The sequence below is a fragment of the Pipistrellus hanaki genome (genome assembly GCF_964339955.1).
Source record: "Pipistrellus hanaki genome assembly, chromosome: 12".
NCBI classification, from domain to species: Eukaryota; Metazoa; Chordata; class Mammalia; order Chiroptera; family Vespertilionidae; genus Pipistrellus; species Pipistrellus hanaki.
Genome location: NC_140514.1, coordinates 11,430,093 through 11,449,093, shown reverse-complemented (window position 1 = coordinate 11,449,093; position 19,001 = coordinate 11,430,093). Strand labels below are relative to the sequence as shown.

Here is a 19,001-nt window from a genome sequence, read left to right as displayed (position 1 = left end):
ATGTTCCCTTGACTAGAATCAAACCTGGAACCCTTTTTCAGTCCACAGGCTGACGCTCTGTCCACTGTGTCAAACCGATTAGGGCGAAATTGTCATTTTTAATGTGATAGCTATAGGTGATTCGTACTGTGGCTGTCCTTAAAATATTCTTTGGAATGTCTGGAGGTGGAGGAAAGGTGTATGCAGAGTAAATGTTTCTTTTCTGAGAGCTATACCTATCTTGAAGAGATTATAAAACAGCCACTCAGAGCTATTTTCATTGCAAACAATAGCAGGATTTCTAAAGAAAGCAGTGTAAACTGTGGTAAATATTTTATTTTAAATGCATTGATTAGATAGGATATTCAGTGTTTCTGGAGGTGTAATGTCTCAAAATATTGTGATTTAGTCTGTGTTTGTTTCATTACAAGTGAATCTAGGGACCTTATTAGTACTTTGATGAACTTAAATCTGGTGGAGGTTTGAATTGGGCTCCGGTAGATGTTAGTGCTGTTCTGTTTGGTAGTATAACTAAGGAGACAGCTTTCCAAGACTGACACAGGTCTTGAAGACTTATATACTCTATAAAGGATAGGGCTTTTCCAACCCAATTGTGTGTTTTCTTTTCAAACCAGAATGCTGCAGTCTTTTTTGCAGCTAGGGTTCAGATCATGGAGAAGGGCTGTGCGTAAATGGATTGAGACTAGACATGAAATGTAAATTTGGGAGTCATGGGGGAGCCACGGGAGGCTCCACTTACTGGTGAAGTGGGCTCTCCAAATCTCAGGACCCAGGGCTTTTTATTCACACATTTTGCCCTTTAGCAAAGCAGATATACACATATCAATGGTAAGGTTTGGTAAACAGTAAAGGACCATCATGTTGGGGTAATTGCCTTCAGCTGTTCCAGCAGCAGGTATTAACATGCAGATTTTTAGCCCCGCTGAATATGTCCATTCAACCTTTTGAGTACTTCTTGCATCTGTTATGACCTGCTGGACTTAGCCTAAAATCACTAGCAATATTATAGTAGACTAGAGGCCCGGTGCACAAAATTTGTGCACTCGGGAGGAGTCCCTCAGCCCAGCTTGCATCCTCTTGCAGTCCAGAAGCAGGCCTAAGCTGGCAGTTGGACATTGATAGTGCTGCTGAGGAGGCAGGAGATACTCCTGCAGGAGATACTCCAGCACTGCTGTGCTCACAGCCATCAGCCTGGCTTAGCCGAGCAACCCCTGTGGGAACACACTGACCACCAGGGGGCAGCTTCTTTGTTGAGCATCTGCCCCCTGGTGGTAGTACACATCATAGCAACTGATCATTCCCATTTGGTCCAATATTAGGGTCAATGTGCATACTATCCTTTTATTATATAGGATTGTGTACTAATTTAAGGAAAAAATACTTTTCTGATTTCATTGTGATGACCTTTACCACTTTCTCTCTCTTACCCCCTCTTACATCCCCCCCCTTGTTATCAGTTACTCATTAATGTTAGGAAGAGTAAGCTTTGCTTACCAGTTCTTTCTTACTTGAAGCTGTTTAGACTTTTTCTAATTTGATATGATTCTTTAAATAAATACTTTAATGCTCTGTGTGTTACAGGTTTGCACACAATGAGCTCACATATTTAAATATAAAAACATATGAAGATTTACCTTTTTTATAATTCCATAGAGAGTACAACTTTCCTGGAAAAAGATTTCTCTGAAAGAACAAAAGATTGCCCTCCACTTAAAAAATATTAAATTAGAAAATATTTTCTCAATATGGATGAGATAAAACCACTGTTTCTTTGGTTATAATTTTACCCACTTATCCAAAACTTGGCAAATGATGAAGGCATATGACTCTTTGCCTCTACATTTTCAGATTTTGTGTTCTTGGCTTGGTAGTTATGTAACATCGGTTAATTAAATCTATCTCTGGAATTGTTTATAATTTGTGGCTATTAATCAGGCTTATTTTTTCCTACCATATTTAAGAGACATTCCTTAAAGTGATTATTTTTAGTTTAAAATACAAATTTGAAAGTGGTTATTACACTATTAGAAGTTTTTGTTGATAATCTGGTAAAGTTTTTTTTTATTAATATGAAATAGGAGTGTCACTATCATTTGATGCTTAACTTCAATTACATAAAGTATATTTACTTTTAGATCATTAATGTATAGTGAAGCTAACAGACGGGAGACATTTACATCATGGCCTCATGTAGGCTATAGATGGGCACAACCAGATCCCATGGCTCAAGCTGGATTCTATCATCAGGTAAAAAATATTATTAAAAAACTCAGTTTTTTTGTAAAAAAAACTTTTTCAAAATCCTACTTTGTGTTCCCTGTGTGCTTATGTGTATGACTTTATGTGAGTTTTTTTCTTCTTATACCTTTGATCATAATATGGACTGGCTACTATGTCATGTATTGTGCACAAAAAGAAAAAAAAAGTGTTAAAAGTAACTAACAACTCAGTTAATCCTACATAACTATTTTCTTTTAAAAGTAGGCAATATTCTTCAGATATGCTCTTTTAAAACTGTTCTCTCTGGATGTGTATTTATTTTCACTTTCTGACTTCTGCATGCATAACAGAGAAATTACTTAGGGTAATTCAATAAAAGCAATACATTATTACTGAAATTCTAATTTTATTTAGGATAAAAATTACCCATATACTAGATAACTATGGTATCAACATTATGTGTAATAAAATGCAACCTGAATACATAAAGTATTGAAAAATTGATAAAGACATTGCACAGAAAGAGGAATAATTAGTCAAGGAAAATAGTCATAGTTTTATACAGGAAAAGAGGAATTGTTTATATTGTAAGGATTAGTGGGACAAAAAGACATCAGAATGGGACACTATGGAGAGCTTTACTGAATAAAGTAGAGGGAAGGTAGGAAAAAAATGGGTGTAGATAGGAAAATATATACTACTTATACTGAGTACAGTGTAAACTGGCTTGCCATTGTTTTACCCCTGTTAAAGAATCTAAGTTAACATTTACATATAAGTTTTTCAGTAAACTTGCTTATTAAATTTTAGAATTTCATGAAACTTTGAAATACATTGAAGTTACTATCATGAAGAATTTGCAAAGTGATTATTCCTTATTTCTCTTGAAGTGTTTCTGAATATGTTAACTAAAATTCAAAATGTCATATATATTTGAATATTTTATTTAAAGTTTTTCAGATTTTTAGTTAGACTCCTTTGGAGACTGGCTAATATTAGAATCACTTAAATTATTTTCTTGAATTAAGGATTAAATATGGACCATTTTACCCAACTTTTTATCTTCTTACTAGAGGCCCGGTGCACAAAATTCGTGCACTTGGAAGGTGTGGTCCCTTGGGGTGGTCCCTCCACCCGGCCTGCACCCTCTCGCAGTCCAGGAGCCCTAGGGAGATGTCTGATTGGGGAGCAGGCCTAAGCCGTCAGCCAGACATTCTTAGCACTGCTTTGGAGGTGGGAGAGGCTCCTGCTCCTGCCTCTGTGCTCGCCAGCCTTGATCCCAGCTTCTGTCTGAGAGGTGCTCCCCCTGTGGGAGTGCACTGACCACTAGGGGTCAGCTCCTGCATTGAGTGTCTGCCCTCTGGTGGTCAGTGTGCATCATAGCAACCAGTTCTGCCATGGGGTTGAAAACTGACGCTCTGACATCCCAAGTTGTCCTGGATTGTGAGAGGGCACAGGCCAGGCCGAGGGACCCCATCAGTGCACGATCAGGGCTGGGAAAGGACACAGGAGATTGACTTGCCAGGAAGGGACTGCAGGAGGGCTCCAGGGCATGTCTGGCCCTTCTTGCTCAGTCTTGATAGGCTTGACCCCAGCAGCAAGCTAACCTACCGGTTGGAGTATCTGCCCCCTGGTGGTCAGTACATGTCATAGTGAGTGGTTGAGTGGCCTTGGCATATTATTAGCATATTATGCTTTGATTGGATGACTGGGCACTTGGCATATTAGGCTTTTATTAAATAAGATTTGGTGTCATTTTCTAAAATAGTTTCTGAGAAGGGGCAACTTGATATTTTTTGTATTGAATTATTCATTGTATTCTTTGCCAAGAGGTAAAATCATAGGTATTCTAGAATCTTCTGTCTGTATTAAAGGTTGATTATTTTTAATCTTCTAAAATATATAATAAATCTTACATCTTGTAGACAACAGTAAGTGCTAATTAGAATAAGTGATAAAAATAATAATATTGGTTTTTAGAGGTATGTTTCAGTTCAGGTTTTGTTATTCATATGTAGGATGTAATCCCATGTGTCTTGAAGAATATTACCCTTGGCTCACTAGTTTGCATTTCATTTTTACTTGCCCTTGTATGGTCGAATGGGATTCAGCTTATAATAATAAACCTATTAGTTATTTTCTTTCTATACTTAACTATTTCAAATACTTTAGTAATATAATCAGTAGTATAATCCATATACATAAAAGCCCAGCAACCATTGCAGTGGAATTATCAAAACAACCGGTCGGTCTGACCACCAGGGAGCAGACATGCAATGTAGGAGCTGCCCCCTGCTGGTCAGTACACTCCCACAGTGGGAGTGCTGGTCAGCCAGAAGCCGGGCTCATGGCTGGCAAGTGCAGTGGCGGTGGTGGGAGCCGCTCCTGCCTCTGTGGCAGTGCTAAGGAGCGGCAAGCCAAGTGGTAAGGAGCAAGCAGGAGGGGGGTTAGTGAGGGGTCCCGGATTGCGAGAGCGTACCTGGGCTGAGGGACCCACCCACGCCATGCACTAATTGTGTTCATTGGGCCTTTAATTTTTTTATAGTAATAAAAGTTTAATACTTTCTTCTGGACGAAGCTGGGGCTGCGAGGGAAGCTCAGGTCCCGGTGCCTGCCGGTTGCTAGAGGGAAGCTGGTTGTGGCAGCTGGGGGAAGGAAGGCTTACTCTTGCATGAATTTCATGCATTGAGCTTCTAATCTATACTAATAAAAGGGTAACATACTAATTAGATCAGATAGACCAGACATCCTTCCCGACAAAGCCACCATGGTGGGAGCCGAGGCAGAGACAGTTAGGAACAATCAGGCAGGCAGACAGGGATGGTTAGGGGTGATCAGGCAGGCAGGCAGGCAGAGGTAGCTAGGGGCGATCAGGGAGGCAGGCAGAGGCAGTAAGGGGCGATCAGGGAGGCAGGCAGAGTGGTTAGGGTGATTAGGTAGGCAGGCAGGTGAGTAGTTAGGAGCCAGTAGTCGAGGATTGTGAGAGGGATGTCCCGGATTGGAGAGGCCTGGCTGAGGGGACCCTCCCCGCCCTGTGCACGAATTTCATGCACTGGGCCTCTAGTCAGTAATAAATATGAGATCATCTGTGTGCTTCTGTTTTATTTAGTGGCCATTTTCTGATGAAACACAATTTTTCAAATAAAGCAGCAAGTTTATAAACATTTAGGGATTCAGTATATTGCTTTAACCTAATAGAGAAGGCTAATTTTCTTTTTTTCAATAAAGAATTTTACCTAAATTTATAAACTTTCTTAGAAATTTTTATTAAAAAATTATTTTAATGTTGATTAACCCTGTCTGTCTTCTTTATAAATTTGCAGCCTGCCTCATCTGGAGATGATAGAGCCATGTGTTTTACTTGTAGTGTATGCCTCGTTTGTTGGGAACCTACTGATGAACCTTGGTGAGTCTTGATTATTCTGGACATAATAGCTAAATTATAATAGCTAAATTAATCCGATATATTGAACCGCGTCCAGCTCGGCCAGGGGTGAACCTGAGGAGGGGCAGTGAAGGATTAAAGAAAACAGACAAGTGAATACAGTTGGAATCAGGTGGATCACTGTGCCTAGATGAGGAAATAGTGACACAGTCTGTAAGCCGAAGCTTTATTTTATAGTCAGATCATACAAAGCAAGAGAAGGGCAAGATGTTTACAATATTCTTGGGATTTTCAAATCTGCTTTTTTCCCATTGTTGTCATTCTCTGAACTTTATCAACTTCACTTAGGCAGCACTTGCTGTTCCCCTGCCAGCAGCCCACATCCCTTAGCTACTACCTAGGACTGCAGGGTCGGACTATAAGGTCAAGCTTACAATCATTGCTTTCTGGCTATAATTGTGCTGGGAGGGCTTTGCCCTCCTCGCTGGGATTTTTATGTGGCTTTGCCACAAGTCAGTCCGAGGCTTGAACCTGTCTGAGCGCTTTCTGATCTAAATATAATTATATTCATGTCTTTCTTCCAACAGTATTTTTTCCTTGTCCCAAGAGGATGAGGTAGCAGTGTCTGTGCTCTATCACATCACTTGGCATACAGTATTGCTAAGATCTTTCACTTCCTAAAGTCTTTACTTGAGGCCGAAACCGGTTTGATAGACAGAGCGTGGATAAACCAGTGGATAGAGCGTTGGCCTGCGGACTGAAAGATCCCGGGTTCGATTCCGGTCAAGGGCATGTGTCTTGGTTGCAGGCACATCCACAGTAGGGGGTGTGCAAGAGACAGCTGGTCGATGATTCTCTCTCATCGATGTTTCTAACTCTCTATCCCTCTCTCTTCCTCTCTGTAAAAAATCAATAAAATAGATTTAAAAAAAAGAATATAACATTGAAGAGAAAAAAGTGAAAATCTTTATTAAAAAAAAAAAAAAGTCTGTACTTGAAAGTGCCAAAGAATAGAACCAGACTCTGAAAACCAGGAGACTATGATAAAATAAATGAAAAGAGCATGATTAACTTCAGCTGTTTAATAGTGTCTGTTGCGGGCAGGCTGTCAGTAAGGAATCCACAGATGAGGGTCTTATTATTTATGTTAATAAATTTTATATTTTATATTTTTAATCTTCACACAAGGAGATATATATATATATATATATATATATATATATATATATTTATTGATTCTGCAGAGAGAGGGAGGGAGAGGGATAGTGAGTTAGAAACATCGATGAGAGAGAAACATCGATCAGCTGCCTCCTGCACACTCCCTACGGGGATGTGTCTGCAACCAAGGTGCATGCACTTGACTGGAATCGAACCTGGGACCCTTCAGTTTGCAGGCCAATGCTCTATCCACTCAACCAAACCAGCTTTGGCCAAGGATATATTTTTTATTGATTCTGTAGAGAAAGGAAGAGGAGGGAGGGGAGAGAGGGAGGGAGGGGAGAAAGGGAGAGAGGGAGAGAGGGAGAGAGGGAGAGAATGACAGAAAATGAGAGAAAATGAGAGATAGATGAAAAAAACATCGATTGGTTGCTTCCTGTAATCATTCTACTGTGTTTTTCAACCTGAAACCTGGGTTTGTGCCCTGACCCAGAATTGAATCTTTTGGTGCATGGGATTATGCCGAACCAACTGAGTCATGATTATAGGTTCTTGCTTTTCATCACAGGGTTATTCTTTGTAAATATTTATTTATTTATTTTCAAATATATTTTTATTCACTTTAGAGAGATAGGGCGATAGAAACATTACTGATGAGAGAATCATTGATCGGTTGCCTCCTGCACGTCCCCTACTGCAGATCAAGCCCACAACTTGGGCATGTGCCTTTGACTGGAATCAGAATTGAACTTGGGCCCCTCCAGCCAGCAGGCTGATCTTTTATCCCCTCAGCCATTCTGGCTCTAGGGCTTTACACATTTTAAATATACAATTCAGTATTAACTGTTTTCACTCTACTCTGCGTAGATGGAGAATTTTAAGTCTAAACAAAGTAGTTACTCATTTAAAGATGTAGGAAACCATTATGAGGAAATAGCAGGACATTAAGCAATTTAAACAGTATGCTGATACAGCATAAGTTATACTGTAGCATTTCTGAGTTTCATCTGAGACTGTATTGAGTTAAAGTGTATAACTGCTATTACGAAGTTTTGGTTGGACATGTTAGATGATGTTGAATGACTTAGTAATTGAGCCTTTTTAATAAGGAATACCTGTTTTTGCAAAAAGAAAAGATGATCCTGATGTTCTTTTTTTAATGTCCAAATTTAACTGCTTTGTTATTCATTAAACTTTTTCCTTCCTTAATATTGTAAAGGTCTGAGCACGAGAGACATTCCCCAAACTGCCCCTTTGTGAAAGGTGAGCACACACAGAACGTGCCATTGTCAGTCACTCTCGCAACAAGTCCTGCACAGTTTCCTTGTACGGATGGAACTGACAGAATATCTTGCTTTGGTTCTGGAAGCTGCCCCCATTTCCTAGCTGCTGCAACGAAACGAGGAAAGATCTGCATATGGGATGTTTCCAAACTTATGAAGGTATATTTTAATTTTGAAGTAACAGATTAGTAATTGATAAAAAAGCAGTTGTAAACTTAGCCTTTTCATTGTTTAGGTGCACTTAAAGTTTGAAATTAATGCATATGATCCAGCTATTGTACAACAGCTTATTCTGTCAGGAGAACCAAGCTCAACAGTCGAATCAAGGAGACCAACTTTGGCGTGGCTAGAAGACTCCTCTAGTTGCTCAGATATACCAAAATTGGAAGGAGATAGGTATGTGAATTTGTCTTATTGGTATTTATAGACATTAAGTATTTTCTTTTCCTAAATTGTATATTCTCTTAATTCTAATTACAGAGGCAGAAAAATTATATTAACAAATTAGATAATAAATGTTTGGTTTAGAATCTGAAATAGCTGTATAATTCTTTTAGAAATACCATAGTCTGCAAAAATACACTTTATTTTGTACATTAATTGGACATAATTGCCATTAATTAGACATAATTGCTGCATCGGAAATAGTGTAAATAATGAAAAAAACACACCTTCGATTAGGCTTGTAATTTCCCCTCCTACTAAATTTTTTTCGTAATGCAGTAGAACCAAATGGTTAAATTATTTTAGTGTTTTTCCTTTTTTTAAATTAGCACTTTAAATTTTAGATATCTTCATGAATAATGACATAACTGTGGTTGGAGAGGATGACCTAATTATTTAAACCAATTTATTAGTAGCCAACAAAGATTTGAGGTAAAATTATTGCTATAAAACATTTTGTTAAAAACTCTGTGCTAGATTCTCTTCCATTGAGATTTTCTGGCAGATTCCTGATTTCTGTAGGCTTATTTGATCTATGTGGGGAAGGAGAGTAAAAGTACAATCCCATTTCACTCATTTGTTTCCAAGAAACTGCAATTGTAATTCCGTCCACAGGCCGATGCTCTATCCACTGAGTCAAACCAGTTTCGGCTATCCCAGCTTTTTGTCGTTTTCTTTTTATGAAATATCCTTTTCTATCCCTTCACTTTCAGTCTGTGTGTCTTTTGATCTAAAGTGAGTTTCTTAAAGATAGCATGTGTAGGGTCTTTTCTTGTTATCCATTCAACAATTCTATGTCTTTTGGTTGGAACATTTTAAAAAATATATATATTTTTATTGATTTTACACAGAGAGGAATTGAGAGGGATAGAGAGTTAGAAACGTCAATGAGAGAGAATCATCGAGTAGCTGCCTCCTGCACACCCCCCACTGGGGATGTGCCCGCAACCAAGGTACATGCCCTTGACCGGAATTGAACCTGCGACCCTTCAGTCCGCAGTTGACGCGCTATCCACTGAGCCAAACCAGTTTCGGCTTGGTTGGAACATTTAATCTATTTGCAATTAAAGTTATTATTGATAGTATCTATTGCTATTTTATTCATACTTTTGATCTATTTTTCTTCCTAAAGAAGACCCCCTTTAAAAATATTTTTATTGACTTCAGAGAGGAAGGAAGAGGGAAAGAGATAGAAACATCAATGATGAGAGATAATCATTGATCAGCTGCCTCCTGCATACCCTGCACTGGGGATCGAGTTCCATAGTTTATCAGCATTGTTTAATCAGTTATGGTCTCAGACTACTTACAAATAACTTAAGTTAGTTTTAATGATGCTTATATTCCAGATGTAAAGCAGTGGTGGTTATAACATTGTACTTTTTTTCTGTCTCACATGTATACATTTTTTTGAAATTCAAATTGTATTTTTACTTTGTCTTTTAAGTGATGATTTACTGGAGGATTCAGATAGTGAAGAGCATTCCAGATCAGATTCTGTGACAGGTAAGTAAAGAATATTAGATGATCTGTTTTCTTTTTTTAAATATATTTTATTGATTTTTTTACAGAGAGGAAGAGAGAAGGATAGAGAGTTAGAAACATCGATGAGAGAGAATCATTGATCAGCTGCCTCTTGCTCACCCCCTACTGGGGATGTGCCTGCAACCAAGGTATATGCCCCTGACCAGAATTGAACCTGGGACCTTTCAGTCCACAGGCCAACGCTCTATCCACTGAGCCAAACCGGTTTCGGCTAGATGATCTGTTTCTAGCAGAGATCTTCAATTACCCTGTTTCCCCGAAAATAAGACAGTGTCTTATATTAATTTTTGCTCCCAAAGATGCGCTAGGTCTTATTTTTCAGGGGATGTCTTATTTTTCCATGAAGAAGAATACGGTAGTATTTGTTAAATGAAAATAAAGGAAATTTATTACCTGTTTACAGTACGGTAGTACAGTAGTTGTCAACACAAACCAGACCAACTGTGAATCCTACAATATTAAGAATTTACTCATTTATTCAATGACAATCATGTCATCATCTTCTGGAACATCATCATAACAATCCAATTTCTGAATTTCCTGGTGAATTTCTTGTGACTCCATTTCTTTCAGAATCAGTGGACCAAATCTCTCATATTTAGCAATAGTATTGTCTTTAAATGAGTACTTCTTGTCAAGGTAGCCTGCTCGCAGTGCATTTGCAATGCAACTGTCAGTGATTTTCTCCCATGAATTCTTCACCCAAGTCACAACTTCTTGCAGTTTAGGTTTCACAAAGTTTCTGAGACAGAGCCTAGGGGGGACCTTACTTTCGGGGGGATGCCTTATATTTCACTCAGAAGGAAACCTGTAAGTAGGTTTTATTTTCGGAGGATGTCTTATTTTCGGGGAAATACGGTAGTAGCACTTACTGTTTCCTACTTAACTTTAAATGAGCCAAATGAAGTAAAGGGACAGCTTTATAAAATTTTTGTTATAAATGTCAGGGCGTTGACATTGAGCTCTTAAGAATGTGTTCAATTTATTTGTTTAATGTTTTCTCCTTTTAAATAAAAGTAATACTAAAGGTAAAAGGTGAATAGGAAATACACTTTTAGGTATAAAATCATAGACATTAAGGCTTCGATTACGTACTGCCTTATTCATTATCTTTTGAAATATGAAACAGTATTTTTCATATTTAATATTGTTATAGTATGGGCAAGGATAATAGTGCATTTCAAAATAGTTTTACTGTGTCAGAATTAAAATCTTGTCATTTAATTATAGTCTGATAGCATTTTCTAATATATAAAATAGTTATGCTAACATCTGTTAATTAGCATTTTTGAGATGAAGATAAAAATATGTGAAGCATAGTCCCTGGAAGTAGCCAGTGTGTTTCAAAAGGGACTGTTATTACATTGTGGCTCTTCTCTGATAGCAAATCTTATGAATTAAAGAATGTATAATTTGTTAAACCTCTATATAAGAGACATGGTTTTATATAGTATAGTTGTTAAAAGTTATAGTTAGTTTAAAATAGCAAGTGCTTTTTAAAATTCAGTTTGTCATGAAATCTTTTTTAAAGACACCAAACAATACTGGCCTGGTTTTGGGTTAATCCTTAGTTGTATTTTGAGGTAGTTCTTAGAAATGGAAAAAAAAAAAAAAAAAAATCAACAAAAATGTAGGAAAATGCCAAGAGTGATGTACAAATGTACAATTAGCTCCAGAATAATAAAGATTTTATTAAAAATGTTTAGTCTTCTGGTGATAATAATTGTTCCCATCTTTGTTGTCCTTTTGTAAAAACATAAAAGGGCTACTGTTGCGTATTTTGAATTTGATAAATAATAAACTGGTCATTGGTCACCTGGAGTCTAAGTTAGAGCTTGATCTCTTCTACCAAATAGTTCTTAGGTCTTGTCAAGTCACTTGAACTCTCGCCCTTAGCTTTTCCTTTATACACTGAAGTGTTTGAAATAAAATTTTCTTTTTCTACTCTTAAACTTTTAAAGTATGCCTATAACATTTTTTTTGTATGCTATGGCTTCGCTCTTTTCTCTGGGTCTAAGGATGTCAGTAGGTATTTTTGTAATTTTAATTGTTACCTTTGGTTTGTGTCCTTATACATTTTCTAACCTTTTATCTTTTTCACCTATGCCTGTTTGATCGTTCACTCATCCTATAGAAACTATAGTTCTGTTTCCTTGACATCCCTATATCTAAAAAATTACCATATATTCTTGACTCTGATACCTCAGTAGGGTTGGGAATGTTGTCTTCATGTAGTATTTAAAGGTAGCATTAGTAATAGAAAAAAATTCTTCTAGTTTAAAAACTTTAGTGTTGCCTACTTTTGAGATTTGTAAGTAGCTCATTTATTTGTAGTAAAATATGTGTCTTCTAAGCTAAGTATATTAATATTAGAGGGTCCCTTGGCGTGGCCTGTGGGGATCGGGCCGAAACGGGCAGACCCCAACGCCTCCTGCCACTTCTGCTCATCCTGCCCCTGCTAAGCCATTTGGTAGGTTTGCTGCTGCTCCACTGTGTCTCTGGACTGCAGTGGCCAGCTGTGAACTCTGCATCTGGTGCCCATCAGTCAGCTGAGCAGCGAGCACTCCTGCTGTGGGAGCATACTGACCATCAGGTGGCAGCTCCTATGTTGAGCGTCTGCCCCCTGGTGGTCAGTTGGCATCATAGTGACTGGTTGACTGGTTCTGTTGTTCGGTTGCTTAGGCTTTATATAGGTAATGCATTGACTAGATGAGTAAAACTGAAAATTAACAGAAACTTCGCACTAGAGATTTTGATTTACATTCAGAAGGCCATTGCTAATAAATATTGTTTCTTTTCACAGGGCATATATCACAGAAGGAAGCCATGGAAGTGAGCCTTGACATAACAGCACTCAGCATTCTCCAGCAGCCAGAAAAACTTCAGTGGGAAATTGTTGCAAATGTGCTTGAAGATACTGTTAAGGATCTTGAAGAACTTGGGGCAAATCCTTGCTTAACAAACTCTAAGAGTGAAAAGACAAAGGAAAAGCACCAGGAACAACACAACATTCCCTTTCCGTGTTTATTGGCTGGAGGTTTATTAACATACAAATCTCCTGCTACCTCACCCATTAGTAGTAATTCTCACCGGTCACTGGATGGTTTAAGCAGAACTCAGGGTGAAAGTATATCAGAACAAGGGTCAACTGACAATGAATCCTGCACTAATTCAGAATTAAATTCTCCTCTGGTACGGAGGACTTTACCTATTTTGCTTCTTTATAGCATCAAGGAATCTGATGAGAAAGCAGGAAAAATCTTTTCACAGATGAACAGTATAATGAGTAAAAGCTTGCATGATGATGGTTTTACAGTTCCACAGATTATTGAAATGGAACTGGATAATCAGGAACAGATGTTGTTGCAGGATCCTCCTGTGACTTACATTCAGCAATTTGCAGACGCAGCGGCCAACCTTACCTCTCCAGATTCTGAGAAGTGGAACTCCGTGTTTCCCAAGCCTGGGACTTTGGTTCAGTGCTTGAGACTGCCAAAGTTTGCAGAGGAGGAGAATCTTTGTATAGACTCTATAACTCCTTGTGCTGATGGAATTCATTTGTTAGTAGGACTGCGGACATGCCCTGTTGAATCCTTGAGTGCAATAAATCAAGTAGAGGCCTTGAATAATTTAAATAAATTAAACTCTGCACTGTGTAGTAGACGGAAAGGTGAGCTGGAATCCAATCTTGCTGTGGTGAATGGTGCAAACATTAGTGTAATCCAACATGAATCACCAGCAGATGTACAGACCCCTTTGATAATTCAGCCTGAGCAGAGGAATGTTAGTGGTGGATATTTAATACTTTATAAAATGAATTATGCCACTCGGATAGTGACTTTAGAAGAGGAGCCAATAAAAATCCAACATATCAAAGATCCCCAGGATGCAATTACCTCGCTCATTTTGCTTCCACCAGATATATTGGATAATCGAGAGGATGACTGTGAGGAACCTATTGAGGAAATGCAATTAACCTCAAAGAATGGCATTGAGAGAGAAAAAAAGTCTGATATTTCTACTCTAGGACACCTGGTAATAACCACTCAGGGAGGATATGTAAAAATATTAGATCTTTCAAATTTTGAAATTTTGGCAAAAGTGGAACCTCCCAAAAAGGAGGGCACTGAGGAACAGGACGCGTTTGTTTCTGTCATTTACTGCTCCGGCACAGACAGGCTGTGTGCATGCACCAAAGGTAAGTGGTTGGTTTGTTGAGTTTCTCTACAAAACTTATAAAGTTACTGTCTATGGCAGGGGTCGGCAACCTGCGGCTCTTTTGAACCTTTGCTGCGGCCCCCAGCAGGTCCGACACTAGCAGGGCAGATAGCAGGGCGGGGAGCTGTATCACTTATGTCGCAATGGTTTTGCGGCTCCGAGGTTTTTTTTTCCTTCGAAAGCGGGTCCAAGTGGCTCTTTATGTCTTAAAGGTTGCCGACCCCTGGTCTATGGCATTTGTTGATGTGCGAATTTTATAATAGATCCATGACACATTCTTTTATAATGAAGTGGTAAACTTTTCAACTTTTTAAACCAATTTAAAAACTTTTTCTATTGCCCTAAATAAGAATTCTAACTGTAGATAAGTTAATAAATTTCTGAGCAAGTATTTTCTCTGCTTTAATCTCAAGAAAATAACCTGTTCTTCTTTCTGTGAGTCCTGACTCTGTATTTGCTTACTAAATTTGTGGCCTTGGGCAAGTTACTTTAAACTCAGTAAACCTTTGTTTCTTTATTCATAAACTAGGATAAGAAGGCCTATTTTCAGGCTTGTTAGTATGAAATAAAATCATATAAAGTTTCTCTCATAGGTATTGATCCTCATATCCCTCAAAATAAAAATATTTAGCAAATAATTAGTATTTTTGCCTGGTTTTTTGTTTGATTTATTCCTTCCTCTGAGTGATAGTGAAATCAGTTTTGTAACATCTGAGGCTCTATATAAATTATCATATGTATGCATTTTTTATTTTATTTTTTTACTTAGTATGTATTTTAAGTCAGAAAGAAAAAACTATTTTTGAAAAGGATTACTGACAATATCAGACAACATATTGATAGTTTAGTAGGAATTTAGGGCCAAGAGATACTGAAGCCTAGGTAACTATAGCTACTACGTGGGCAGAGGAATTAGGTTTGAGAAGAGTGATATATCTCACGTAGTTATGGTAAGAATTAGCCTGTTTTTCCTCTCTTTAAAAATATATCAATACTTTAGCTAAAAATAATAATTGTTACTTTCAACAATAAATAAGTTAAATAAAAAAAATAAAGCAAGAGATGACATTAAAAGTAATAATGGTGAATATAGTTGTTCAGGTTGCCTTCTTTGAAATATTTCAAGTGAAATAACAAAGATACAAACATCTTCAAATAACATAAAAATCTAACCAGGGTTAACTTGATAAATGGCAAGGCATAATAATTTTAGACTAATAATACTTTGCATTAGTTAATAAAGTTTAGAAAACACATTAAAATATGAATTTATTGTTCATCTATGGCCTGTTCATTGTTGTTAGATCTTTACCTCTGTTAATTTGTAATAAGTCATCACACCAACTTATGAGGTATGTGCTATTGTCTCAATTTATAGATAAGGAAACTGAGGGAAAGAGAGGTTAAGTAACTTGCCTGTAGAAAGCTAATCAGTGACCGAGTCAGCATTCAGACCTGGCAGTCTGTCATCAGAGTGATTAACTAAGTTATACTGTCAGAATGTATCCAAATCATAAGACTCATTTGTTGACTTTTGGAATCTTAATCTGAAAGATTTAAAAAATGAGAAGAATTTAATTTGCCATTTGGCATGACATCACTAGTGTCTTAATATTTTTGAAAATATATAAGATGATTCCCAAATTAAGATGGTTTGATTTACGATGTTTTGACTTAAAATGGTGCAAAAGTGATATGCATTCAGTAGAAACCAGCTAGGCTAATCTATGTTCAATAGGTTACGTGCATTAAATGCAATTTTAATACTTTCAATTTAGGATGGGTTTATTGGGAAGTAACTCCCATCATAAGATGAGGTGCATCGTTTTTATTTCTGGAGTTACAGTCTTTGTGGTTTAAGTTGCCACAATCTACTTCAGAATAATGGTGACTTAATTCTAGTAATATATGGACATTTTTCTGTAATTTAAAAAAATATATATTTTATTGATATTTTACAGAGAGGAAGGGAGAGAGATAGAGAGCTAGAAACATCGATGAGAGAGAAACATTGACCAGCTGCCTCTTCCACACCTCCTACCGGGGATGTGCCCGCAACCAATGTACATGCCCTTGACCAGAATCGAACCTGGGACCCTTCAGTCCGCAGACCGACGCTCTACCACTGAGCCAAACCGGTCTCAGCTGTAATCTTTTTTTTATGCTACCTTTGTGCTATTGTCTTAAGTATAATATTTAGATGTTATAAATCCAACCAAAAAGTGTTATTTTATAAAATCTTTGTCTCATAAAAAAGTTAACAAATCAGAAAAAAACATTTTGATCATCTAATTGTTATTTCTTTTTGTGTATGTGAATTTGGTATTGTCTTTTATTTTGAAGGATTTTCCTTTAGTACTTATTAATAGGCAGGTTTGCTAGCAAAAAATTCTCTCCGTCTTTGTTTATCTGGAAATGTCTGGAAGTGTCTATTTCACTTTCTTTTTGAAGAATAGTGCTATGTATGTAGAATTAGTTGTTGACTTCCTGTTCATGTCATTCTGTTGGTTCTGGCCTCCATTGTATCTGATGTCAGCTGTTAATTTCCATTGTAGTTTCCATGTCTGATGAGTTATTTTTAACTTGCTGCTTTGAAGATTTTCTCTTTGACTTTGACTGTAATGTATGCATATCTGTGGATCTTTTTGTAGTCAGCCTATTTGAGTTTAACTGAACTGATTATGTTTGTATAATGTTTTTCATCAAATATTGGCAGTTTTTGCCCATTATTTCATAAAAATTTTTTCTATGTCTTTCTCTCTTTTTTTGAAATTCTCATTACATGTAGTATGCACTTAAATTTCATCTGCCCCATAGGTCAATGAGATGCTATTTTCATTTAAATTTTTTTTCTTTCTTTTATTTAGCTTCTTTGATTTCTACTGGTCCATTTTTATTTCACTGGTTTCTTCTACTGCTACTGCAAATGCACTTTGAGCCTCTCAAGTGAACTTCTAATTTTAGTTATTTTACCTTTCAACTCCAGAATTTTCCTTTGTTCTTTTCTAATATTTATTTTTTGTTGTTGTTGAGATTCTTAATTTGTTGAGTCATTTTTTCCATTTGTTCCATTAATTCTCCTTATCTGGTTTCTTATTTTATGAAAATATTTACAATTACTTACTTGAAATTTTTGTTTGCCAAATCTAATTTTGGGCACTCAGATATTTCTCATTGATTTTGTTTTTCTTAAGCATGGATTGCTCTTCCTTTGCATGTTTTATTTTTAATTTAAATTAATATTGGAAATTTTAAATGACATCGGCAAAACTCTGGATTCTGATCCCCACTCCACTGCTTCCCCCCCCCCCCCCCCCCATCCATCCCTCTTGATGGTGGTGGTTCTTTGTTTGATAACCTACTTGGACCAAATCTGTGAAATATGTGTCTTTTGCAGTGTGTAGCTGCTGCTGCCTCTCTTTTTTTGTTTGTTTTAACTTTAAGCCTTGTTTCTCTTTTATTGTTAACTCTGTGTCCATATGCCTTAGTATTCAGCTAAAGATTTTGATAAGTGGTTTTGCCCAAATACCAAATACATTAACCACTAAGGCTGTGTTCATGTGTCCCCTGACTTTTATTTTCTTTATTTTTGTGTTCTGTTGAGCCCTCTCAGTTCTTCCCTGCATAGGCATTGGGGGCTTGTTTGGGAATGTGTTGATGGCGTAGGCCCAGTGTGGTCTTTGCTACACATGTGTACAACCTCTAATCAGTGTAGGATTTATAGAGAGTTTACCAAACCCCTATGCTTCTATCATGTCTAAGTTAAAATTCCTGATTATTTCCAGTGTTTTGCTTGTCCCAGGATCCTGACTGCAGGTAGCAGAGTTGATGGGCTTCATTTTAATTGCCACTGAGCTACTTTAAACTGACAGCTCTCCAAATCAATGAGCTTCCTCTGGCAATGGAAGTGAATCAGCTGATTTTACAACTTGCATCACTCTGGTCGAATGACAATTTTGTCCAGGTTTATATAAAGTTGCTTTTCTAGAAGAGACTTTATTGTACTCCTAATTCTGGAAGTGAATATCCAAATACTGTTGCTAGAATATGGTGGTTGTTTTTTTTAATATATTTTGTTGATTTTTCACAGAGAGGAAGGGATAGAAAGCTAGAAACATTGATGAGAGAGAATCATAGACCAACTGCCTCCTGCACACCCCCTATTGGGGATGTGCCCACAACCAATGTGCATGCCCTTGATCAGAATTGAACCTGGGACCTTTCTATCGACGCTCTATCCACTGAGCCAAACTGGTTTTGGCTAGAATATGGTTTTATTCATTTATTTTTGTCTTAAAATTTTGCTAAGTTTGTTTTCAGTATTTTTCTGTGGTAGAAATATAAAAAATAGGGATTCAATTTCATTGTGAAATTAAGACTTTTTTACTTCTTCCCCCATCCCCTTCACTGATTTAAAGGTGGGAGGGGGGTAGAAAGAGAAACGTTGATTGATTGCTTCTCATACGAGCCCTGACTCGGGTATCAAACCCACATCCTGGGTATGTGCCCTGACTGGGAATTGAACCGCTGGCCCTTTGGTACATGGAACAGTGTTCTAACTAACCGAGCCCCACTGGCCAGGTTTGTTACTGCTGGGATTGAGATTGGCCCTTGATCCCAAAATAGTTAGTGTATTAGTTTCCTTATCAATTAAGCGGCTACAATAACTGTCCCTATCTTAAGGTTTTTGTGAAGATTAAATGAATTAATTTAAGTATTTAAAATAGTACCTAACACATAGCAAGTAA

At 37.3% G+C, this 19,001-nt stretch overlaps 1 protein-coding gene across 7 annotated transcripts in view; it reads left to right on the top strand.

Annotated features, from left to right (window-relative positions):
* Window positions 1-19,001, top strand: part of BIRC6 (baculoviral IAP repeat containing 6) — a 152,699-nt gene that overhangs the window by 23,657 nt on the left and 110,041 nt on the right. For all 7 annotated transcript variants that reach the window (XR_014796484.1, XM_084900640.1, XM_084900639.1 and 4 more), the window contains exons 5-10: window positions 2,136-2,247; window positions 5,544-5,626; window positions 7,983-8,205; window positions 8,282-8,442; window positions 9,938-9,996; window positions 12,839-14,233. Coding sequence is in view for 6 of the 7 variants with exons in the window: in XM_084900640.1 (XP_084756766.1) it covers window positions 2,136-2,247; window positions 5,544-5,626; window positions 7,983-8,205; window positions 8,282-8,442; window positions 9,938-9,996; window positions 12,839-14,233 (2,033 nt within the window). In the remaining variant the exon portion in view is untranslated. The remainder of the gene's footprint in view (window positions 1-2,135; window positions 2,248-5,543; window positions 5,627-7,982; window positions 8,206-8,281; window positions 8,443-9,937; window positions 9,997-12,838; window positions 14,234-19,001) is intronic.